At 38.7% G+C, this 26946-nt stretch overlaps 1 protein-coding gene across 8 annotated transcripts in view; it reads left to right on the top strand.

Annotated features, from left to right (window-relative positions):
• STAT4 (signal transducer and activator of transcription 4) overlaps positions 1-21430 on the top strand; it is a 118798-nt gene extending 97368 nt beyond the window's left edge. For 5 of the 8 annotated variants that reach the window (XM_040475683.1, XM_040475684.1, XM_040475686.1 and 2 more), the window contains 10 exons: positions 254-298; positions 10151-10234; positions 11712-11810; positions 14509-14644; positions 16190-16239; positions 16501-16595; positions 16886-17022; positions 17581-17772; positions 18922-18988; positions 19340-19556. In XM_040475683.1, coding sequence (XP_040331617.1) covers positions 254-298; positions 10151-10234; positions 11712-11810; positions 14509-14644; positions 16190-16239; positions 16501-16595; positions 16886-17022; positions 17581-17772; positions 18922-18988; positions 19340-19541 — 1107 coding nt within the window. In that variant the 3' untranslated portion in view covers positions 19542-19556. Of the gene's footprint in view, positions 1-253; positions 299-10150; positions 10235-11711; positions 11811-14508; positions 14645-16189; positions 16240-16500; positions 16596-16885; positions 17023-17580; positions 17773-18921; positions 18989-19339; positions 19557-21130 lie in introns of those variants that run through there. The other 3 variants (XM_040475689.1, XM_040475688.1, XM_040475690.1) reach the window with 3 other exon arrangements.
• Positions 21431-26946: the final 5516 nt, after the last annotated feature.

Below are 26946 nucleotides of genomic sequence, written 5' to 3'. Positions count from 1 at the left end.
GAGCTGAAAATCATAGTCTTAACAGTATGCCAACTTCCTCACGTCCCTTAGTGAAAGTTTCTAAAGTGACATCCCATGAGATGAAACCGTCAGCTTCTTTCTGCGGAATCTGGGCACCTGCGTCAGGTTTCCGTAATTAGAAGACATCTGGGTTACTGTTCTAGAAAGCAGAATTGTGGCCCAGAAAATCACTCCAATGGGTATGACTGACTCGATATTTAATTGATAATGCTGTTATTCCTTTTTTGCAAAGCAACCAAAGGAAATGAAGTCCAGTGCTGGAAGCAAAGGAAATGAGGTACAAAATGATTTCTACAAGATAATTATTTTTAGGAAATAACTCTATAATATCTTATTTTTACAAAGCTTTTAAACTGCCCTTTATAGTTTTATGTAAAGTCAAATTCATGTTTCTCTGGTTACAAACGTAAAGCTGGATAAGTACGAACAGTCTAAGAAATTTTGTCTTAAAGAGGAGAAAATAGAAATTGCGTATAATAATACCCTTTTAAAAGAAAAACTTAACATTTTGGTTCACATCATTCTAGACCTTTATCTATGTATATATTACTTTACAATATATGTACACATTGTTTCATAACCTGCTTTTTTCCCACATAACAATGTAAGGTGAGCAGCTTTCCATGACCTTAAATACTCCTAGAGAACATCACTTAAAGTGCCTGCACTGAATTGCATTTCACAGGTGTGCTGTGTCTTTAGTCAGTTCTCCCTTATTATAAAACATCTTAAAATCACTCATTTTCCACAGATAAGAGTTAAGTCTCAAACTTCATGACATATTATATGAAAATCAGACATGAAAAACAGCCCTGTTACTTTATGGTATCAGTTACCTTGCCTTTTTACTTCAGGCTTGTGTTCCACTGGATGAAATTGATTAACAGAACAAACTGATGCCATTCCAGTGTTTACATTTGAGTCCGTAAATGACAGAGTGGGCAAATCCTGGGTTGGAAGTGGCCTTGGGGATCATCTGTTTTTTTGGACTAGATGCTAGGACTAAATATACTAAAACGAAAACATATTTGGAATTAGAAAGCCTGGGTTTGAAAGTATTCTGACAGTGACTGAAAATGTGACCTTTGGCAAATGATCTGATAGAGAAAATTTCTTCCTCTTACAGATCAGGGTATAATGCCCAACGCTCTCTGTTCAGAGATGCTGCATATGCAAGATCATCTACACAATGCAGTTGTAAAATAGTGAGGCTTATCTCTGGTGTGGTTGATATGGATTCAATCTCCTGGCTTTACAGTCAGTCACAGCTTCTATGAGAAATCTCTTTGAATTATTTGAAAGGAAAAAGCACTTTATAAAATCCAGCTTTCAACTGCAATCAATCTAGCTCTCCCCGCAAAACCACAACGATTGACCACAACAGGTTTAATACGCTACGTTTTCTCTTCCAAAAATCCTTCATTCTCTTAATGGCTTAGAGAGCATTTGCCAAATATTACAGCCACACCAAAGATGAACTAAGCCTTCCTCCCAGGGTAAGCCTTGTCTTAAGCCAGAGCTGCAAACGGGTCTCTGCCACCCAGATATCACAGGAGCAGAGCTTTTGAGTTTAAGGATAGTCTGGTAAACCGGAAAGTAGAGTTATTGTTCTGACCACATTAGCACATTATAAATAAAAATCTACTTCACACATCTCACTGGAATTCTGGACCAAGCTGCAAACACTTCAAGCAGCATAACATCCTTGAATAGTACTCGCTAAGTGTGAATAGACGAAACACAATGCTTCTTAACGTTTCTTAAGTAAAACAGATCAAATGGAAATAAATCTAAATAGTCAACTCTCCAATACGTTGTCATCTTTATAAATGTAAAATCAAAATCTTTACTCCGGTTTCCTTAGAGAAGAAATCTAAGTATATCATCTACTACCGTATGATAACCAAGCAATGTCTTATTAACACTGTCTACTTACATTACGTCGAATGTATTTCTTCTTATTTTTGGATTAATAACAAAATCGTACTGTTGTGTCAGAATGATTGTATTCTTCCTTTTTTCCCCCTAAGTTTGCTAGAGCAAGAAAATTTGATTTAAGCTATTCCTTGAGCTCCCCCTGTTGATGGAATTGTAATATGACTCCTAGGTACATTTAAAATAAACCATAGACCTGAAAGTTGTTTTATGTACTACAGGAATAACCGAGAAGTCACAAAATATACAAAGTGGGCTCAGAAAGTTGGGCCAAAAAGAAAACAAACAAACAAAAAAAACCCAAGGGGTTGGCCAGGCAGTAGGAGTGATCAAAGGAAGTCAGGAAAGAGCCTGGGGAAGATCTAGTGATAAAATGGAGTTCATAAAGTCATAGGGCCAAAGATTGTAGTAATCAAAATGTCAGGAAAACAGGAAGGTAGGATATGATACCTCATTTTCAAATTTCAAATAGTAGTTGTTCCTTATCTGTGAGCACCTGCAGCAGGAGTTCACAGCCCGATAAGAACTTATTTAACAAATCCTCCTGTGGCATTTACTATATACTGGGCACTAAGAGCTTCACTGACATTGATTTATGTAATTCTTGCAACAGTGCTATGAAGCAGATGCTATTAGTGTACTTATTTTAGTTAGGGAAACTGAGGCACAGAACGGTCAGGCCAAGATTCAAAGCATGGCTCCCATATCCATGTTCTTGGCCACTAGGCAATGCTGCCTCTGGGATCGGAAGATCTGCCCTGGGAGAAGCATTATCGCTTGGCACTGATCTTTGTCCTCCTCCTGCCCCTTGCCTCATCATGTTCCCTCCGTTTGCTGGGATTCCAAGAAGGGAGGTCTTTGCAGGTGTGTGAGGAGCATCTCATCCTTTCTCTACTCCAGCCGCTGCTGTTACTGTTCTCACTGTACCCACCCACGCAGAAATCACGTAGCTACCTCAGCCAGAATCCTTATAAAGTTTAGAAGAAATTTAAAAGAATTCTTTCTCAGAAAATGTAGTTTTTGACCTCTCCCTTATGTTTAACGTGCATCAGTGGGGGGATGGAAATAGCAACATGTTGGGGTCTGCCCCCTATAGCCAACTGACCTGGCTCAAGCCACTTACCCTCACTAACTCCCAATTCCTAATCTGTAAAATGGGCATCATGTTGATCTGCACTTAGAGGGTTGTTAAGAGGACCAAATGACATGGTATGTGTGAGAATCAACTGTGATGTGCTGTGCTGTGCGATAGATGTCTGCTATGGCTCTTCCTGATCAGCCCTCCAGGCTGCCCCTTTGTAAAGAACAGGTATTTACACAAGTGGAGAAATGACTGTAAAGATGGTACCTGACAGGACAAACTGCTGATCCTTATCCTTCTCTGCCCGCTGCCAAAGTGCTCGGCTGCAGATGTTCCTTTTCTAGGGCCCCTGAGCACATCCCTCTCTGGCCCCATGTCCCTGAAACCTCAAAGCACCATGTGTGTGTGCCTTCTTATAGGATCACATATCTCGGGTTCCTACTACCACCCCACATGTCCCCACCCCCTGTCTGATAGGCACGCGTGCATACACAGACACACACACACACACGCACACACACACACACGGGGCACACAGGGGCCCCTCAGTTCTGCTTTTGTGGTTGTCAGAACTTGGACTGAATGATTACTAAATGATTGAGAACAGACCAAGATGTCATGAATGATAGTTTCCCCAGGGGCACCACTCCAGACCTCCCTAGCACCCCCATGCCTCTTTGACTCACATTATCCAAAAAGAGGTGATCAGTCTGGTTGTACAGGGATCCTGGCTATAGGACTGGGTGAAGGGAAGAAGTTGCATTAAACCCATACCATCCCAAAAGGACCAAAGAGGTACCTTAGAAGTCACCTCCGGATTATGGGGGGTGGGGGGGTGAATGGTGGAGCTCTGGGTCCCCCACCCCGGTTTTAGTCAAGATAGCTCTGTTTTATATATTTTACAGGCTGGAACCCAGATGGAAAATTTCTTTTCAAGAATGTGTTTCAAGGTTAAAAAAACATTTGAAAACCATTGGAGTTAGACAATTTCTGAAGCTTTTTTGACTAAGGTTCTATAATCTGCAAGAGTGCAACATGGCGTAGGAGCTTTACTTTTTTGAAAAAAAAATGAGTTTAATTTCAAAAATTTGCTTTGGAATTTCACAACATCCCTTGGGAAATCTGTAGACACGCTGTCACAGAATCAAGGTTAACAATTACTCCTTCTTTCTCCCACCTTTGTTCTTTTCCTTGGAAGAACCACTGTGAAGAAACAATTTCATCACCTACCAAGTGGCCAAACTTGGAAGGAATCAGTTCATCCCTATACGATAAACATTCCCAGGAAGGAGACTTTCCCAGAGGTCCTTATCTGGCAAAATGCTGACTAGAGAGTGATTGTTGAAATGTGGAAACTGTTCGAACAGGAAAGCTGGAATTGCAGTCTCTTGAGTTTGCTCTTTGTTGGTAGGCTTTAACTGATAAATGACAGCTTTAGTCTTAGACTGAGGTGTTGGGTAATTTTGTTTATGTGGTGGAAAGTCATGAAGCACAAAGAAGCTATTAGTAAAGCCTGGGTGACTTGAGTTTCATTGAACAGAATAGCCAAACAGATGTTCTTTCAAGGTTCAGGGTTCTCAGACACAGATCCACTACTCACACGCCAACTAGCCCATGCATTGTCACAGGAAGTTAATTTCCTTCTGAACAATTTAAGAAGTTGCAACACTTTTTAGAAGAGACGTCAGTACAAGGATAACACTAAAAACGTTAACTTTTTATGTGGCACCCTCCACACAGTTCCCTTATTTTACTGTGTGAGGCTGAGAATTAGTTGTCATTTTCCACCTATTTCTTATGATTCTGTGATTGGGGTCTGTATCTCCTGTGATTGTACCATCATTTCCCCTTTTATCAATGTTTCCCAGCATCTAAGCCAGTGTCTAGCACATGATAGGTAGTCAACAAATACACTCTAGGTGAATGGATGATTGTTTTCTATTCCACGTAGTCTTCCCCATGAAACATTATCATAGACTATGGCTTGTTAAGAGATAAGCAAGGAATTTAGGTGAAAATTAGCTTTATCCCAGTCATATTTTCTTAACGGAGGTTTCCTGTCAAGTCAAAAGCCATAGCTATTTGTTAACATAGTCTAGGTTTCCAGGGTGTATTATTTGGCACTGAGCAGAGAAAAGAAGAATATGGTGACATCTATACCTACCTTTCCTGAGGTTGTGTGTTTTTTTTCCAGATGGAGCCTGGTCAAGCTGTTCTGCCACTTTTCCAGTTTCTTAGCAGATTATCCAGTGTGTGCTTTTCTTTACAAGTATAATAAAGTCAATCCATTTATATTTTCAGTGCCATATAATATAAATATCATATATATGGATGTTTTAAATCCATAATCATCTCAGCTGATTAGGATGGCTTTTAACACAGCCATTAACGGTGCACATTCCCACAATGTTTTCCCCAGTCTATAAAGAATAGACCCTGAGAATGTGAAATTGAATAGCGTCCCTGGCTTGGACTACACTGATAAAGTAATAAAGACTTTGACTGATGGCCATGCAAGCTTTGAAAGTTAATGACGCTTCCTTTTGTCAGAGCACTTTTCTCCAGTCATGTGTATTGTGTGTCAGCTTCCTTGCTGGATTTCATTCTCAGTATGCCTCACAACTGCATCAGAGGTTTTAAGTAATCATTAGATATTAGTTTGAATCACTGAAGAAACCTCTCACCATCTACATTCCAGTTCAGTAAAGTAATAACCAAAGCACGAAGCCTTTTCCCAATGTTAATGGACAACTCTAAGCGTCATTGCTCTGTCTGTGAAGTCCTGGTTTCTCACACTTTGGAGTGTGAATACACAGGTGCCATAACACAGAGATCTGAGGAAATCATCTATAATCATGAATAATTATATCATATTTACATTTAATTGTATAAATTAGACTATAGAGGCTATTAGTATAGGGGATGGATAGGACCTCATACTCAAAAAGGCTCCCTTTAGCTGTCTGCCAGCTGTGCCCACCCCCCCTACTGAGAAAGATGTCCGTGGGATCAAGGCAGGGTGCTTTCCCAGAGTCCCAAGCACAGATGGCACCACCAATGCAAATATTTCTAGACACAAGCAGAGGCCAATGGGCCACACTAGTCAGTGAGGTTTCTCACAGAGGTGGAAGTGGGGGTGGGGGGAATGGGCAATGGTCCAGATTGGCCCACCTCTCTCCAGGCCACCATGTTCCAATGGAACTTTGAGGAGTTGAAACCTGGCCAGTTAGGTAATATGAAAGCTTAGATGTCAAGGCAGGAGGCTATATCATATATCAGTTTGTTAATTTGATTTATAATGGTTAAATGTTTAGGCATATGGTATGTGGGTCTCCATCTGTGCTTGCCTCAAGCCTCTTAAATGTTCTATGCAGGCTTATATCATCCTGTCTGCCATTGAACTTAGTGAGAATGTGAAAGGCACCCGTTAGTGAACATGAAATTGTGGATTCTTCGTTTGTCCCAGGGTTTGCATAGTGTAAATACCCTATATAGGGCAGTGAGATTCTCTGTTGTTTAAAAAATGTCGGTTTTGTTCAACTTGGTGCCTAAACACAACCTGACTCCTTCATCTCATGCTCAACTGAAGAAACAGCAATTTATTTATTTCAAGACAGGAGAGGTTTGGGGGGAAACTAGCTATTTCATGCGTTGGATGTCCTGGGAGTAATTTTAGGGATGGTCTAAGGGATTTGTAAGCAAAATTTCCATTAACATAATTTCTAGTAACCCAGTAAGAAGCAATCCCATGGATCCAGCTACCTGAAGACAATGTAAGATATCACACGGGTCTAACCCAAGGGAGAGAGGGGTCTTTAACTTGCTGCTTCCTTTTCAGGAACAAATCCTAAGTTTAACATTCCTCATTGTCAAGAAAGTCTTCTTCATGTAATTGTCCTTCATATCATCATATTAGAACTATTTTTATTATTTGAAACTTAACACAAGGAGATTCCAACTTGTTATTAATACATATTCAATATTAGATCATTTCTCCTAAAGCTGATTCTGCTGCCTCCAATCCTACCCTGAGTTTCTAGTCTCAATAATTCCACTTCTGTTTACAGTTTCCCACAAGCTTTTTTTTTTAAATTGTTGAAGGCTTTTATACCATCTCCAAATTTTCCACAACTCTTTTGAGACTAAACATAATGTGGATACAGCACATTGAGACTCATTGCCTCACAAATTCCACCCGAGGTTCTTGTTAAAATGCAGAATCTGATTCAGTAGGCTTAGGATAAGGCCAGAGATCCTATTTTTCTAACAAGCTTTTATATGACAGTGCTGCTGGTCTTGGGCACATAGCAAGGTGCTGTAAGATTTCATCAAGGAGAACAGCAATCTCTGTCCCACTCTTTCCCACTCTAAACCCACTTTTCAGAGGTGATCATTTTTTGAGTTGAAGTATTATACTAACATCATACTAGGATTTTTTGAGAGAAAGAGAAAGAGAGAGAGAGAATCTCAAGCAGGCTCCATGCCTGGCACCGAACCCAATGCGGGGCTCAATCTCACAACAGTGAGATCATGACCTGAGGAAAATCAAGAGTTGGACTCTTAACTGACTGAACTACCCAGACGCCCCTACCATTTCTTGATTTTTTTTTTAAAATTATATATCTAACTCCTGAATTCTTTCTATAAAAGGTTAAACTATGGCTCTTTTATAGCAGATCTCCAAACATGTAAATTTCCCCCCACCTTCACAGTATCATTATATATTTTGGCTTAGTCAATATATTCAATGTTTACATTACTATGAGTATAAAAAAATTATTAACAGCTGACCATATATCACAGTATAATTGTATTTCCATTCTTGTATTACTTTTAATTTTCCCTGGATTTATTAGTTGCCTCAATTTTTTTTATTTCATCACTTTATTTTATGTACCTGTCACTAATATAGCCCAAAACCCTTCTTCAAAACTTGAAAACTTTTTGCAATATGGCCAAACAACTCAATCGCAACATCCCTCTGGAAATCCTCCATCACTCGCTCTAATTTGGGCTGATTGCCCTACGATTCTGTGCACACTTATTTTTTTTATTTTTTGGGTTTTTTTAATTCCTTTCACCATCATCCTAGGAAGTGCATTTTCTACTTTACTAGACATTGAGAAATTATTCTGTAAAGTGATGTTACCAACTCCCATCAGCAGTGTATGAGTGTTATCATTGGGTTATGCTTTTGATCTTTTTTCTATTCCATTTTCTCTATTAGTTTTCTGGAATTTCTGTTAGCTTGTTATTGGAGTTTGCGTATTAATTCTTTACTATCTTTTCTATCCTATTTTTTTTAATTTCTTCATTTTTTTGTTTTACTTTCTGGGACATTTCTTTCACGTTGTTTCCAGTCCTTCTGCTGACTTGTCTATTTCTCTAATTATATTTTTAATTATTAATTATTATTTTCCGAATGTTCCTTTTGATAGAATCTTAGTCTTGTTTCACTGATGTAATATATTTGTTACATCTTTAAGGATATTAATAAAGAGCTTTAAACATCTTGGGCTTTTTAGTGAATACACACACACACACAAAAGGAGAGAGAGAAATACAATGAACCTTCCATTTATACATCACTCAACTTCAACAATGATTAACATTTGCCTGTCTTATTTCATCTGTTTTCCCCCTATACACACACTTTTTTTTCTGGAGTACTTAAATTCCAGATAGGATAACATCTTACTCATTGATATTTTGGTAGGCAGAACTTCTGGATAAGAGGTTTTTAAAAACCTTAACCACAGTACACTTAACACAAAAAAAACAAAAAAATAGCAATTTCTTAAAATCTTTCCTTAATAAAACTCCATTATTCAAATTTCTCCATTTTCTCAAAAAGATCTTTTTACAGTTGGTTTGTGCAAATCAGTATCCAACTGATGTCCACCCATTATGATTGGTTGATTTGCCCCATTCTTATGCCATTTATTTGTTAAGCTAATGTGTAAAACTGACCCTGATACATTTTTTGTAAACTCTTCATTTGCTTTTTTGCAGTATCTCTTTTTTCTGAGTTCTTTCTTGTTGATTTTTGTATCAATATTCATGTAACAGGTTTTGTCATGTTTGGTGATTGTCAAATGTTTGCTATTTAGGAGAAAGGCACTAAAAGTCTGGAAGCTCTATGTGCATGTTGGGAATTATAGACTTAAGGGTGATTATTAGGATCTGAATGTCTTATTGGGGGCCCCCAAAGGCAATGTCTGTAAGGTGTCTCCTTGAACTTGTCCACTTCCCAGGTGTCTTTCCTGGAGATGTCAAAGAAAGGGGCACAGACTTCTTCATAGACTTTTACAGGATCTTCCTCTTTTCTGCATTGTATCTTATCCCTTCCCTCAGTTTGGCCTTGGATCTGAAATGCAGATAGCCTCTCTAGCTCCTCTGATTCATCCACTCTAGAGAGTAACCTTCTGTCCCACTCCAGGGACAGGGAGGGGTGGGGACCTCATTACATGGGTTCAAAATTACTCCCCTGTTCAGCCCTCTTCACTCTCTGGCCTCAGGGCCTCAATGCTTCCAACCCCTTGTTCTGAGAGACACTGCCCCTCATTGCCACCCTCACTCCATACTCCCCCACCTCTCATTGGGCATCTAGATTATAGTTTTACTTTACTAAAAAGTTAACAAAACTTATTGCAGTTTCTGGAGGGAGCAGAGGAAAATACATGTTTTCCACCTGCCATGTTTAACCAGAGGAAAATCTTGCTTTTAAATAAATTAATTATGATACTCACTTGTTTCTGTTATATCTACGCACATATGCCTCACTTTTATTACTAGTTTGTAAGGTGAAAGGACTAATTTTTAAAAATTAAAAATAAATAATTATTTGTCTGCACTTAAACTGATAAAAATATGCTGGAATTTTGAGTCAGAAGTTAAATTGTTATGGAGACTTAAAATCATTCTGTTTGTGGAAATGAAGATTTCTCACTCTGTATAATACTCTAAATAACTTCTTCAAATAATAAAAGGGAATGTTCCATAATAGGGAATGTTTAGGGCATTCAAGAATGTATTAATTTGTATAGAAGCAGGCCTACTAATAGATAGCAGGAATGCATTTGTAAGATAACAACTTACTTCTTTCTTCCTTAGGGCTGTCACATGGTGACTGAAGAGCTTCATTCTATAACCTTTGAAACACAGATCTGCCTCTATGGCCTGACCATAGATTTAGAGGTAGGTATCAATTAACTCTTTGCTAATAATATTTTTAGTAATTTGTTGTCATTTGTAGATGAAAGCTGAGTCTTTTCTAGGTTTTAGTACATTCTCTATTTTTTTCTTGTTGTTGTTTTACTTTGGAAAATCATTATGTCAGTTACTAATTAGTCAACATTCTACTGTTAGAATGTATACTATTCTGGTTAAATATAAATGATAAAATCTCATGGGCATTATCAATTCGATACAGATTGAATTTCTTACCCATGTTGCATGTTTGCTGGTTCGTTTTCTGGACTCTTCTGAGTTATGAATACTCAGTGGAAAGCCTTAAACTATGTCACATAGTGATGTATTTTCAAAATTTTAACCTTTACATAAAATCCCTCAGAAAGAAGGTTTTTCTAGCGTAATGAGTAAAGACAAATGATAGGAACTTTAACAGTGCATTGTTTTGATTCTCTTGTAACAGTCACCGTTGTGCTCAAAAAAGGAATAAAGAAATTCTGAGGATTAAATTGAACATGACTGACTCTGAGCTGCTTGAAGGCAGGACATCATGACTTTGTCACTCCTTACCAGTGACTCACTCAATGTCTAGCACATAGTAGCTGTTTGACATTTGTCAAATAAATGAATGAACCAGTGCATGAATGAACAAACACGGTTTTACACACCCCAGATACGATCTTATTTGTGGGATGTACTGTTTAAAGTCCTGCCTTTCTTTTGTTGTCTTGATGAATGTAAATTTGTAAAATGTTTCCATAAATGCCTTCCTCATCTCTTTTCCCTAAACTTCTATTTCTGTGACCTCTTAAGCTGGGTATTTTACTGTCTACAAAGATCTAACCTGTTATGGGGAAGGGACTAATGTAGGCTGATTGGTTCCACACACTATCTGTGAAAGCCTGTTTATTCCATGAGGTTGAAAACTCTGCACCAGTACTACTAGGGTGAGTTCCACAGCAGACCAGGCAGCTATGTTTCTCCAGAATTGCTCACCTCTCCATCTTCTGCAGTTAAAACGCCCCATATTTAGTACTGACATTAATTAGACTGTCAGATCATAACTTGAATATATTGACCATTTCAGAGATAAATTTAAAATTAAATTCTTTAAAGTAACTTATTAAGAGGACAGTTGCAAAATCAATACAACCTCTAATTAGCTGCATTTTAGTCTATATATATGAGAAAATATAAATATCTGTATGATGTCAAGGGAAGATATTAGAGAACCTAACTGACCAAACAGTCTGAAAGAATTCCTGTTTCTATGGCTCCATTCATCCCTGTACTTTGACTCATACATGCTCGGAAAGTGCCCGTACCTTCACAAGTCATTTTAGTATCCAAGGCAGTGTAGACACCAGGATTAAAGGAGTGGAGCTCCCTTGAGATAGCCCTTCAGGAGACAGAGTCAAGTATAAAATCAGTGCAAGGTGCAACTACCTATAATAACAGTGCTTTTTTTTTTTTTTTAAACCAGACCAGCTCATTACCTGTGGTGATGATTTCCAATGTCAGTCAGTTACCTAATGCTTGGGCATCCATCATTTGGTACAATGTGTCAACCAATGATTCCCAGGTAGAGTCTCTATTCCTATTTCTCCTCCTTTAATTATATTTGATTTGTTTTATTGTCAATAAAACCCATATGCATCAAAAGATATATATAGATATAGATATATAGATATGAATTTTGAATATGTATCCATATATCTATATATATGAAATTTGGCATGACTTTTTGGGTTATTTTATTCCAGAACTCCAATATATTTAGTTGTATGAATCCTCTCTCATGTTATATTTAAAGCAATATATTCTGATGGGCTTGGACGCTGGGAGGGTTCCAACTAGCAAAACTGACAGGCAGGTATTTGTTCTTCTGAGGGTCTGGTCATCTTCCAACTATGTGCATCACAGAGACTTCTAAGCCCATCCTGTGGCTCTGTTAATTGGGCTTGGGGAGACTTCTTGGTCTAGAATTTAGTATCTGACTACTGTGTTTACCTCCTTACTTTTGGCCACACCTCCAAAGAGACTTTTCTACAAAGTAAAAAATTGGCTTCCAAATAAGTGACTAGAACATTAACCAATCTTGCCTAACCTACCCTCTGATTATAAATATTTTCAGGTTGATTATAGATTTAATCCATTCTAGGCTCAAGTTGGGTTTTAATGCCACCTGGTGGTTATTTGAGAAATAGATTAAAAAGTGGCCCTAAGTTACAAAGCAAGCCCAAAACAGATGCACTTCTTATAAGACAACCAGCGAAGGGAGTGGCAAAAAAGATGAGTCAGCCCTTCCCTTTGCTCCATCTTACAAAACCTCAGTGTTGTTGTCCTGGAAACCACCAAGAGCTAGAGAAAATAGGTCAAATGTAAATAACATTTCTTCCTAATTCAAAGCAAATATTCACTCTTAAGGGAAGAATTTTTTTTACCTTGGGTTCTAGCAACAAGAAGAGACATAATGAGTTGGCTCTAAGTGTTCTTTCTCTTTTTTAAAAGTGGGCCTAATAAGGAAACAACATGGAAAATGACTCAGCCTTATTCTTTCTCATCCTCCGGTGCCCTGGCATCTGAAACAGATTAACTGTAGAGAGGAAACAGATAAACTGTAGAGAGGAAGGCTGCACAGGGTACATGGTACCTCGCTTCCTCTCAGGATAATAGTGAGAACAGGACTCATTAGAGAAGCCACCCGGTCTTTAAAGCCAAGAAGAGCCTACACCCCTGGAAATAAATGCCATTTCCCACTGTGAGCTACACATATTCAGAGCTTTTCATTCAACTCCAGGATATAGGAGGGAAGATGGGTCATTTCTTTGCCCTTGGCACAGTACTGTTGCACTAAGATTTCCTCAGCATCCTTCTTCTGTAAGAAAGCCACGAAAGTTGTCATACTGACCATCCCAGATTCTACTCTGCTCCTGGATGAGGAATCTGGAGATGCAGATCATATATAGCTCCTAAAACTTGGATGCACAGCCTACTTACAGAGTTCAGCATAACAATGAACTCTGGTTCTCTTCTTTATTCTATTCTGCTTCAAAACCCAAGCTCCTATACCTTGATTATATTCTATGCTTTTTGGTCATTCATCCAGACACAATTTTCTGGTTCAGGGGAAACTGTCTTTCCAGAAACTCTCTCTCTCCATTCCTCCCCTTCCTATCTCCCACTCTTTGTTGGGGTTGGGTGCTGTGTCTTCTTTCAGTCCCATTTTCTGAAATCTCTTGGATTGATTCTTTTTCTTGCTGCCCAGCTTAGTTCCCGCTCACCAAAGGCCTTCTCCCTGCACTGCACTAGGTTAGTTAATTCTTGCCCTGCTACTCTCCTTAGGACATCTTTTTTGGCTTTCATACCTTCTGCTTCCCAGTACTCTGAGATAAAGTCTCCTCTCTCATTAATGTTGACCCAGTTCCTGGTACAAGCAATCTTGTTTGCAGTTAATCACACAGAAGATGCTGCTGTCCAGATCAAAAGAAAAGACTACTTTATTATCCATAAAACAGGACTCAGGTGAATTATGAATTCATATTGTAGGGTCACCTTCTTTAGCCTGAGACTTAACCATTTTTGTGCTGTGGGATGCTTTGTTTGTTCAAGGTGTAACTTGTACCAACCCGTGATAAACTAATAACTTGATATAGGTTTTGTTTAAGATTATTAGTTCAGAAAAGAGTATTTGTCCGATGATCTGTTGGACAATGTTAAGTACTTATATCAGTTAATTGATAGCCCATAGTCTATGGAAATTTAAAAGATGCCCAATTATTCTTTCAAGGATAGATGGAGCCATATATGTTATTGGACTCAAAGATTAAGGAACTCTTTAGGAAAAGACAAAATCAGTTCAATTAAAAAGCACAACAGAAGTGCACCTGGGTGGCTCTGTCGGTTAAGCCCCTGACTCTTGATGTCAGATCAATTCCTGATCCCAGGGTCGTGGGATTGAGTCCTGCATCTGGCTCTGTGCTGAGCATGGAGCCTGCTTAGGATTCTCTCTCTCTTTCTCTCTCTCTCTCTGCCCCTCTCCCCCATTAATGCTCTCTCTCTCTAAAAATAAAATAAATCCTTTAAAAAAAAGCAGTTCAAAAGATACCCCAACTTTAAAAAACTAAAGAAGTAAAAATGAAAGGCACAAGAGAGATGAGACAATATTCTGTATTAACTTAGATTGGCATAAAGAGTTTAAAACAGGAACTTTATATATTGAATTATAGTGTGCTCAATGTAATTAATGAATATAATCATCATTAAAAACTCTATTTCAGAACTTGGTTTTTTTTAATAATCCTCCATCTGCCACTTTGAGTCAACTCCTGGAAGTGATGAGCTGGCAATTTTCATCATACGTAGGTCGTGGCCTTAACTCAGATCAACTCAATATGTTGGCAGAGAAGCTTACAGGTGAGAGCTGGTAGATGTAGAAGACTTGGCCTCTGTTTTGGGTACTCAAGTATTTTAAAGAACAAGGTGATATTACTACTACCGATAATAATAATGATAGTCATAATTTATTGACTGTCTACCATATTGTGAGGCACAGAGCTAAATGTTATGTTTTCTTTCCTCAGAAAGGGTATCTCATTGTTTTCTACATTTTATAGATGAGGGTACTTAGTTTCAGACGTTAAGTGACTTTCCACGGCTGCGTGGCTAGTACACAGCAGAGCCAAGACACGGGCCAGGTCTGTCCAGGTCCAAAGCCCCTTCCTTTCCATTCCACTCTCCAGTCTCCGGGGTGTTTCTGTGCCATTTCCACTGAGTGTGATGTGAAGCCTTGATGGTGCCTTGATCCTTCATGTCAATATCACAATGGTCATTAACAACTGGACAATAGCTGATTCCAGGACCAGGGAATTTACTAGAAATTCAAAGCCACCCATGCAATACTTAATCCTCCGTATCAAGAAAATTTCAGTTTTGACTAGTATTTTTTAAACTTGCAAAATAGTCATTGGTACTTCATATAGTGACTATAGTGTAAGATTTTTCTAAAAGAATTTCAAAAGATATCTACATTTTGACAAGTCTGGGTGAACACATTTAGCATTGGATTTGTATGCATTTCTAGTTAAAGTAGGGCCGAAGATGGATTTGAGCAACAGCAGTGAAATCGTGTGTAATTTGGCAAGTGATGCTGGGTTGCCACTTGTACCTACTATATGATCAATAGGTATTTAAATAAATCAGACCTATTGAAAAAAAATAATTAATAAATAAATCAGACCTTTGGGGAATATTGAAAAATTTAGTTAATGTAAATATGCTTTTTGAACTTTAGTTTATGAACTCAATAGTAGGCATTCAGTAAATATTTGTTGATTGAATAAAGTTTTTAAATATATAGTACAGATAGTGGCCATACCCTTTCAGATTATTATCAAATTATCCTTGTGGGTTATAATTTCCTTAAAAATGTAGATAGAAACTTGTGTATCCTTTCATTTCCCTGGATCAGAGTAGTCAAAGGCTCCTTATTGCCTAATGGATCTCTAGTTCATTCTTTTCATGGCAATAATCAGGACTCCTGGTAATCTGGCTATATCTAACTTACATAAATTTATGTTTATTTACCGACATTAGGCAGCTCTTACTGTCTCCTACCTAAGCCATGTTCATGTCCACTATGCCTCATCCTGCATTATTCTTACTACTGGAGTGGTTTATTCATCCTCCTGTGATAACTTATATCCTATTCATTCACTGGGGACCTGGTCCTAAAAACTCACCCTCTTCCTAAAACTATCTTAGCTCCTCCACTAAAAAGAATTTTTCTTAGATGATAAATTTCATATCTTACATCTTTACTGTTCCTAGTATTAAGCACACTGTAAACCCATAGCAGGTGCTTAAGAAATTCTTGAAAGGGGCTGGGCAAAATCTAAATTGAGCACCATATTGAAGAGTTTAATTGTTCAATAAAAATCTCATTCTTTTCTTTCATTTTAGTCCAGTCTAGCTACAATGATGGTCATCTCACCTGGGCCAAGTTCTGCAAGGTACAAACAGGGGAACAAGAATATCATTTAGATCATTTTTTAGTAGCTCTTCTTTTTAAGCCTCCATAGTATTATTGGGGTTTTAAGGTTTCCTGGATGCAGTTATTTTTTTAACTCTATTGTCTGACTTAGAGGAAATATTTCATTGAAAAATGAAACTTGAATTATTATATCAATTACTATTGAAAAAGTATTTGAAATAATATTCGATTATTACTATTGAAATAATCATTGTCCTAACATGTTTTTTTATTCCACTAGGAACACTTACCTGGTAAATCATTTACCTTCTGGACATGGCTTGAAGCAATATTAGATCTAATTAAGAAACACATTCTTCCTCTTTGGATCGATGGGTGAGTTACAGGTTCTATTTTCCATAAGAGTTCATTAGGTTCTTATTTTTATGCTGTTGTTTTTTTCCCTTCTTTTTCTTTTCTTTTTAAACATGTTTAGTGTCAGGGGGGTGGTGGGAATGGTTCGGTTTCCTACATTCTTCACAGAGTACTGATATCTAATCTTAGAAGACTATTCCATTGACTTTTATTACACTCAGTACAAATCTGTTCTTTGTGGATGAAATAAATGCAAGTGTAATAAATCATAGTGTTTGATCAGATAAAACTATGCATTGTTCTATTTTTAGGTATGTCATGGGCTTTGTTAGCAAAGAGAAGGAACGACTCTTGCTAAAGGATAAAATGCCTGGAACCTTTTTGTTAAGATTCAGTGAAAGCCACCTTGGAGGAATAACTTTCACCTGGGTAGACCATTCTGAAAATGGTACATGCTTACTCTTGTTTATTCATGTGAAGTTAGTATTGACTTTGACTATTGGTGTTTCAGTTTTCAGAAGTGTGTAGTGCGTGTTCTGTTTTTCATGTGTTCGGTGAGCTTGAATATTAGTTGTTACAGTTGTCCCAGAAGAGAGAACCGTGAATTTTTCACAGCCTATGTGGGTGTCCTCTATCACATGGCCATATGTACCATCCACACTGCAGAAAAGGGCTAGCATTGTTTTATAGCCAGTGACATAAAGATAACGTGGGTAGGAAGAATGCCCGCAAAGAATGCCCTGCAGAAGCCTGAATATTCCTCCCCTCATCCACCCTTTTTTTTTAAGTTTATTTATTTATTTTGAAAGAGAGAGAGGGAGAATGGGGGAGGGGCGAAAGAGAAGCAGCATGTGAGAATCCCAAGCAGGTTTCACACTCTCAGCATAGAGCATGACGTGGGACTTGATCTCACGAACCATGAGATCATGACCTGGGCCCAAACCAAGAGCTGGATGCTTAACCAACTGAGCCACCCAGAGGCCCCTCACCCTTTCTGTTTTTCCAGGAGAAGTGAGATTCCACTCTGTAGAACCCTACAATAAAGGCCGGTTGTCTGCTCTGCCATTTGCTGACATCCTTCGAGACTACAAGGTTATTATGGCTGAAAACATTCCTGAAAACCCTCTGAAGTTCCTTTATCCTGACATTCCCAAAGACAAAGCCTTCGGTAAACACTACAGCTCCCAGCCGTGCGAAGGTTAGTTTCTTTCGGTTTGCTTGTTTTGTCCAGATTTTGGAAAATGACCTCATACTGGAGTAAAGTAAACAAAGTTCCTCTTTTTATGTTTACTTTGATCATCGTAAGACCTAGGGGGTACATGGAGGTCAAAGCCTTAGAAATGAAGTAGTGTGTCAGTTTCTGAGGAGGGATGGCTGGGGCTGTCCAACTCCAGCAGAGTAGTTAGTAATCAGTAGTTGTGACAGGACTTAACCATGGCATGGTGGCCTCTTACAGCCACTTGTAGAGTTTGAGTTTTCTCCTTCCTAAAATAGAAGTGGTGCTGACTTCACCTCTATGACTTTGGGAGAAGAAAAATAATGAGGAAGTAATGATTAGAAAGCTGTCACAAGTTAGGCGAGTTTGTTTTCTGCAAAAGAAGCCTGGGGTTTACAACCTTTATATTTTTTACCTACTATCATCGCACAACTCAGATTGTATGGTTATTTGGCAGGGAGGGGACAAAGGGGTCTGTGCTTCATTCCCCACTACTGCTGGCCTACCAATAACAAGTCTTGACATGCCTGCCTTTCCTGGTTGCAAAGGGGCTTAAATAACACCTGATCAAAATAAGTAATTGGTAAATATTTGTTAAATACATGACAGGACATAAATAAAATTAGCTATGTAACTGTAATGTAAGTTCACCATTCTGTGTCTCTAAAAAAGCGTATATGATCCATTACAATGTTCATGGATAGCCACTAAATCTACAAGCACCATCTTGTGAAATATCCTGCAGTCGTTAACTCCCAGATGGTGACTTGCTGCTGCCCTAGAGTTATCTTAAATCTCTCCAGCACACAAATAAATCAGTCTTTACAATCAAACTGAAACATAACATAGAAGATAGAAGATAGGTAATATAGCTCACTCTCAATTTTTCCCATGCATTTTGGAGACAGTAATATGCAAAGTCAGATTAGGCCTGTCAAGAGATTTGTTTTTCTCTTCTGGCACATTTCAGGTTCTCTAAAATACTGTTTCATCTATTCAGCTAAAAATTTTTGTGAATCGCTAAACAATCATATTATCTCTCTTCTTTTTAACATTACTTATATTTTTCTAGACTCTTTAATAATTTTATCAGTAATATTGGTAACATTTTATCCTGCCTTTCTTTTCTAGTCTCAAGACCAACAGAAAGGGGGGACAAAGGTTATGTTCCATCTGTATTTATCCCCATTTCAACAATGTAAGTAACCTTAGCCACATGTAAAATATCTATTACTGAATTTATTTTTTAAAAAGTAAGGTTCTCTACAGGAAATTGAAGGATAGAGCAGAGTACATATACCTGACAATAAAGCATTTCAATGCTCAATGTCCCATTTTCTTTAATACATAAAGCGACTCTTCAGAATGCTCCATAGTCTACCATAACTGGAATTATAAAGTTGCCCTTCTATATGCTGTATATTCCATAATAGGCTGAGTGCTCTCATTTCAAACAATGAATTAGGCATCTCCATGTGACAAATAGATGAAGCCCTAGAAATGAGTTCCATTTAATACTTTTCAATATGTACTTTGTTATCTCTTTAAGCCGAAGTGATTCAACTGAGCCACATTCTCCAACAGATCTTCTTCCCATGTCTCCAAGTGTATATGCAGTGCTGAGAGAAAACCTGAGTCCCACAACAATTGAAACTGCAGTATGTTCCCTTTCTTTTCCATTGCTGGTCAGGGGCACTCCTAATGAAGCAAATGTGGTACCTGTTACTCAAAAGGGCTCAAGTTCTGCCTGAGAAGTGAGAAAACACATTTGTTGGAACAATTCCATGTGCATAACACTGGGTGTGTCTGTATGTTGCTGTGGGTCACTGACATTATGGGCATTGAAAGCAGACACCTTCCCTCATTTGAACTGCTTTATGTTCTTTCCATCAAAAGCCACTAAAGGGTGAAGTATTCCTGTGCCTCACTCGTGTTCTCTTTGTCTCTACTTTCACCATTGGCCACTGGTCAATATTTATTTTAGTTCAAGCGTCACAAATTCCAATTCTTCTTGATTAATTGTCACTTACATTAGTCTTCAAGTAGTATATGAATTACAATCAATAGCAGCATAATAATACCCTCCTGAGAAGTGAGTCACAATCTTAAATGCGAAATGTGATTTAGGATGCATTTTATCTATTATTGTTCCTCAATACCATCAGGTGATTCAAACCCCCAATTTACATACGGATGAACATACTAGAATAATAGAATCTTGGAGAGACCCTGAGCCCCAAGAGATTTCTATCTGGTGTTGGGAGAAAAAATTTTTACTTTACTCATCAAGATTCATTTGGCTAATCTAAGAATTAAATTGACATGAAACGGATGAATAGGAGAAAGCCAAATAATTACTAACTAAATGAAGTACTAAGAGAGAGGCCATTAGAATTTGAGGCTCACAGTCAGACACTTGAGGCTTATATGCCATTCTGAGCCAAGGAAAAGGGGCTAGGAGTATGGAACTTCAAAGGAATGAAGACAATTCACAGGAAGATGAAAAAGAGTAAACATTTCATAAATAAATGTTTGCTGGACCGTACGGAAACGATGGGACACAGAGCAGAATTTTAACAAAGTGTTCATTCCTCCCTGTCTACCATACCTAGTTCATATTATACTGTAGTTATCTATGGTGATAGCTCCCTTCCTGGAGCAGGTCCTCTATCTAAATACTTTTAGACAGGCGGAAAGTCAAAGTTTCTTCCTGAGCCTTTTGTTTCTTAAAAATAATCATCCTAGGGGCACCTGGGTGGCTCAGTCGGTTGAGCGTCTGACTTCAGCTCAGGTCATGATCTCATAGCTCTGTGAGTTTGAGCCCCGCATCGGGCTCTGTGCTGACGGCTCGGAGCCTGGAGCCTGCTTCGGATTCTGTGTCTCCCTCTCTCTCTGCCCCTAACCCACTAGCATTCTGTCTCTGTCTCTCTCAAAAATAAATAAACATTAAAAAAATAATCATCATCATCATCCTAAAATAATCCACATGCTAAAAAGACACATTTTGGGGTGGAAAATATTACTCCTCTACACAGGTTATAAATCAAGTGAGTTTTAGTCCTTCTCTTGAAGATTTCCAGGGATGGAAAATCCATAGTCCCCTCTGGCTTATTTCAGTGTTAGTTGTCTTAAATCATTTAGCTATAGGAGAACTTTTGCTACACTTTACAAGCATTTTCTCATTACATTTTTGTGGGATGAAATTTGTGAATACTTAGTAGTTAATTGGTAGAAATATTATGATGTATATAGTAGATAAGAGACTGTTTACCTAAGAAATTATGGCTTATTTGCAAAACTAATAGTTTCCTCAAAAATCATTTTCATTTTCCAATTTTAGATGAAGTCTCCATATTCTGCTGAATGACAGGATAAACCCTTGACACTCAAAAGAAGGAAGCAAATGAAAAAGCTTAAAGACTGATCTTTGCCAACAATCATATCTTATTTCTTCAGCTTTGTATAGACCAATTTCCAGGAAATGGTTGAAGTCTGAAGCTCTCCTTTCACTGGCATGACACCACCAATTGGGAATGTTTTGATTGGAATGCTAAAAACCAAAGCTTCAGATAAACTTGCAAGATAAGACACTTGAAGAAACCACTGTTAATATAACATTAACAAAAGACTCGTTTGTATATATTTGTTTCATTTCTGATTTTTTTCTCACATGTTACTTATGATTTTGGCTCCAGAAGGATTAAGTATTAAGATTTCAGAATAGAGGCACCTGGCTGTCTCAGTCAGAAGAGCATGTGACTCTTGATCTTGGGGTTGTAAGTTTGAGCCCCACATTGGATGTAGAATTACTTAAAAATAAAATCTTTAAAAAAAAAAAAAGAAAAAAAGATTTCAGAATAGGTCAAGAATGATAGAGTCACACCTACATCAGTCAAAAACCAGCAAGAAGGCCTAAGAGAAAAGCCAAATAAGCTAATGTCCTGAGTTCTGGCAGGTAAGAGTCGTCACAATAGATACCAGATGGAAGGAACGGTGAGACACGAACGGCAGCAATTCACAGGGTGTCCTGGAATGAATTATGAAGCCTCGTGATTGCCATGTCAATACTGTCCCAACTTTGGGGTTTACAGCTGTTGGTACCACTGCCGGGGACGACCTCTCCTTAGGGGAAGGAATTCAGTATCATTCTCTGGTGGTATTCTCAGGTAAATTGCACTGACAGTAGGTACAGAGGTAAAAATCTCATGAAACAAGGGCTCTAGAAGGGCTTGGACTAGGTGAGTCCTATGATCCTTTCCGGCTCTGAGTCTCCAGTCCCATGAATCCAACTTGAGTCTGGGAAAGCAGTTTAGGATGAAGAGAAGTTCCATCCCTTCAGTTTTCTCTGGTGATGAGGGAGGGGAAGGGTTTTACTGGATGCTAATACAAGTATATAAGCTGCAGATCTTTTCTGATCCTTGCCTTGCTTTAGTGGTGACATTGCCCAGATACTGCCCTTAGTTACTAATGCAGGATCCCCCAATACCCAAGACCTGGAGAGGTCTCTATGTCTATAAGCCCTAGGGAAGTTGTTGAACCAGGTGAGGAAGTCACAATACCAAGACATCTGCCATGACCAACTACAAAAAATCTTGTTGCTGGTGTTCAAGGTGAGGTCTGACTGCAGAATCAGAGATGACCATTCCCTCTAGAGGATCTCTCTGTAACTTCTTCTGCCCACCTTTTATCCCTGAGGCAAGCCACACAAAGAGAGGCTAATGTGTAATGGAAAAGGTTACAAAGAAGAAAATAAATATATATATTTTTAATATAACCTGTATTCTCTCTTAAAGAGAGTCCATCTTACCAATTTCATCCTTTATACCCACTCACATGCGCCCAACTGGATCTTATATTGTTCTTTGAAAGGCAAGCTCTGCACCTGCCCCAAGGCCCATTCCCTTATTCCTTTGCAAGCTCCTGAATAGTACTCTTATGGTCAAGGTGTCTATTGGATGGAAGACCATCAGGCTAACTTGAGGTGCATTCTCCCAGTCTCTCTTCCATAAGCCCCATTTTCTGAAATTCAAATATATCAATTGGCAGCAACATTAGAGTAAACCATCATAAACCTTAAAGAAGTAATCTCCAGGAAATCTACCTAGAAATACTCTTAAACAATTGGATTAAGAAGCTAAAAAAGGTTCCAGAAGCTTTTCATTCCCTGGAATGTATTAAAAGTATTATGCACTCTTATTCAGCAAAATTTTTAGAAACTGCCTAATATAGAGCCTGGTAGCAGAATACCAAGGTCTTATGTATGATCTCAACCATCATTGTTATTTGAGGGTAGATAATACAAAGACATCTGTAGTTTGCTCCCTATAATAGAAACAGAGGCCATGTAGTAAGAATAAGAGTTCAACAAGTACCGGTTTTCGGTTCAGAAAATCAAAACCAAGCTCTTGATCCCAGTATAGAATTAGTTCCCAAGAGTGAGAGTCTTGCATTCCAGAAATCATGTTTGTGAGAGTAACAGGATTTTGGCAGGGTATTCCTGGATATCCCTGTTTAGCTCAGGGCAAGGTGTGTGCCACATGAGATGAAGTGCAATGAATGGGAAGGGAATTTAGACCACACTTCCAACAAATCCTCCCTCAAAAAAAGTTTTTTTCACAACTGGCTGCAGCAAATAAGTAGCATTTAATGAAACAAAGTGTAGATTTACTTTTTAAATATCGAATCACATTTTCACTTCTCCCCTCACCCATCCCAGACCAATCACAGACGTCCATTTTGCTAAACCCTTTGCAAATTCTTTTTCATGTAGACTCATTTTGACCAATTGTCCCAAATATTTGTCCCAAATATTTGTCTATAATGTTGAAAGAAGGCAGCTGTCAGTGGATTTCCTCAAAGTCTTCAGGTGGCAAGGAAGACCCCCAGAGACCCATAAAGAATGAGTATGCTTCTGTCAAACCCAAGGGATTTTTCTTTACATGTTCAGGAGACCCAAGAACTCCCTGCAGAAGAAGGAACAGAGTAGAGGTCAAACCAATCAGAGCTATATTCCAACAGCAGATAAGTGTAGTCTGGACTTAGCAAACTTCCTCTGTGCACACTCCAATTTTTCACAGATACTTTTTTTTTTTTTTTTTTTTTTTCAAATTGACCATGAGCATTCATTGATTCGACTGCATTTTTTAGTCTGGCTTATTGAAGTATAATATAATAAAATTCACCCTTTTCTGACAAGCCCATACAGCTGTGTAACTACCACTGTAAGAACATTTCCACCAGAGTCCTCACAAAGAGGACGCTAGAAAAACATGAGTAAGGACATTCTCTGCAACATCCTTAAATACAACAAACAACTCCATGCAGCTTCCTATGTAGGCAGACAGCTCTGTTTAAAATAAATTGGGGGTTGGGGGCAGGGAGGGGCGCCCGGGGGGCTCAGTCGGTTAAGTGTCCTACTTGGGCTCAGGTCATGATCTCCTAGCTCGTGAGTTCAAGCCTCATGTTAGGTTCTGTGCTGATAGCTCAGAGCCTGGAGCCTGGAGCCTGCTTCAGATTCTGTGTCTCCTCTCTCTCTCCCCCTCCCCCACTCCAGCCCTGTCTCTCCCTCTCTCAAAAATAATAAACCTTAAAAAAATGTTAATAAAAATAAAAATAAAAAAATAAAATAAATCAGGGGGGTGCCTAGGTGGCTCAGTCCCACTCTTGATCTCAGCTCAGGTCTTGATCTCAGGGTCGTGAGTTCAAGCCCCACTTTGGGCTCCACGCTGGGTGTGTGAAGCCTACTCAAAAAAAAAATAAATCAGATAATTTTACCCTCTGTTTATAACCTTCAAATGGTTTCTGGTGCTCTGGATTAGCAGTTCTTACCCGGGGTATTCATGAGTTTGGATGGCAAAAGAGTTTTCACAGACTTCTAACTGAAACTTAGAATTTCCTTCAATTATGAATAAAGGCAACAAACCATAACCCGCACCTTTTTCTCACATTAGAGTTGTTACAATTATCTTGAAATATTTCTTATGCTAAGTACAATTTTGAAATTGTCATCAGACTCACTGCTAGAGCCTATTTAATGCCATTAACAAAGAGGCACTTGTATCACTATATCACAAAGTTGGTTTTAATATTCTGATATCTGCATCTCACTGTGGTTGCTTTTCCATTTAATCTCATGTATTTTCTTTTATTCAACTAAAAATATTACTCTTTGCAGGAGTTCATAGGCTTCATCAGACTGCTGAAGGGGCCCGTCGCACAAAAATTTAAGAATCCCAACTCTGGGATGATGACCATAATTCTCAAGGGATCTTTCCAAAGTCATATATTATTTAGTCTCTTCTTAGTCTTCAACTCCTCTCTCATCACCTCCCCCAACAATGGCTTCTCACTCTCCAAAACATACACGCACAAGACTGTGCTACTCTCCATTTCTTTGATGGCCCAGGTGCTCTCCTGCCTCCCTCCACTGCATCTTCTCAAGTCTCCATCCCACCTTATCCACCTTGCTACCTGGATAATGTTCATACATCCTGAGGATTCTAGAAAGCCTTCTGCCCCCACACTCCCCATGTGCACATGTGAATGACCCCAGGTCACATCATGCTTCCAGATCCCCCAGCACCGTTCCTATCAACCTTGTTGTAAAGGCATATTAGCTGTCCTCTTCATTAGACTCTAAGCAAACTCTCTATGGACAGGGACCAAGAAGGTTTTGTTAACAGTTATATCCCTAAAATCTAGTGCAGTCTCTGCCTCTTAATAAATACTTGTTAATGATTTAATATTTGAACACATAGAAGACAGTAATTAGTTCCTTTCTTTATATTGCTCCTTGACCTGCCTGCAAGACTAAGCTAGAATTCTCCATACAACCTTCCAAATTCTAAAATTATGGGATAGTCACTAATATTATACTTCAAATTTAGTAACCAAAACATGCTTGCCATTGCTTCCCTCTACTTCACCTCACTCATAACTTCCAAACTCTGTAGAAATGCTCTGGATGAGATTGTCTGATTGTCTGCTTATTCTAACTTCTCTTTAATTTAGAAACCTTATACGTACGTGCCTAACATCCCAGACTTCTGTTCATCCATAGATGAACCAAGTGCTCTTGAAATTTCCCCTTAACTCTGCCTTCATTAAACTCATTGCCTTTACTACTCCTGGGGAAAGCCCTACACAACACTCTTACATTAGCCTTGACAGTCATCCAGTTAGATGTCTCACAGACTGCTGTCAATGGGAAGAACCCTAGAGGCTGTCTAGACAGGGTGGAGATGAGGAAGAGGTTGATAAGGATGTAGAACAGTGGTGCTCTCATTAAAATCCTTTGGGGAGTTTTTAAGAGTACACATATCCTTTATTCTCCTCCCCTCAATTCTAGCTCAAGAAGTCTAGAGCCAGTGTTGAGATCTGAATGGTTGAATTAACCTGTGATTCCTGATTCCAGTGTTGGTTGATGGTATTATGCACTCGTTAAAAAATGTATATTATAGGGGCGCCTGGGTGGCGCAGTCGGTTAAGCGTCCGACTTCAGCCAGGTCACGATCTCGCGGTCCGTGAGTTTGAGCCCCGCGTCGGGCTCTGGGCTGATGGCTCAGAGCCTGGAGCCTGTTTCTGATTCTGTGTCTCCCTCTCTCTCTGCCCCTCCCCCGTTCATGCTCTGTCTCTCTCTGTCCCAAAAATAAATAAACGTTGAAAAAAAAATTAAAAAAAAAATGTATATTATAAAAATACTGAGATTGTGTACCAGGGACTGCCTTTCTCAACTAGAGTTTCCCATCTGAACCATAAGACACAGTAAGTAATTAGCTTGACTATTTTCCCAGTTGACCCAAGGATGGTACGCAGTGCCATTTGAGGTATATAGGAGAGACAGTAGTTCATACACAGATGCCTCAGAGCATTACACTTAATTCTTCCACGGAACCTGGGAGGAGGCAGACTGTCACAGTACAAAGTCCCTCCTGTTGTGAGGAGAGATGAAAACAGACAAGTAATAAATGAGAGATTTAATAAGTGCTATGAAGACTAGAGTAACTGGAAGAAGTGGTCAATGAAGGTCTCTCTGGGGAGATATTTGATCTGAGACCTAAAGAATGACAAGGAGCAAGTTCATAGACACAGCCAGGAACACAGCATCCTAAAAGAACAGTACCTAAATAAGACCCCTGCTGATAAAATCTTGAGTCC

This window comes from Herpailurus yagouaroundi, unplaced genomic scaffold, assembly GCF_014898765.1.
Source record: "Herpailurus yagouaroundi ecotype Mexico unplaced genomic scaffold, PumYag 140, whole genome shotgun sequence".
Classification (NCBI taxonomy): domain Eukaryota; kingdom Metazoa; phylum Chordata; class Mammalia; order Carnivora; family Felidae; genus Herpailurus; species Herpailurus yagouaroundi.
The sequence above is the reverse complement of the archived record's forward strand: the minus strand, read 5'-3'. Positions and strand labels throughout refer to the sequence as shown.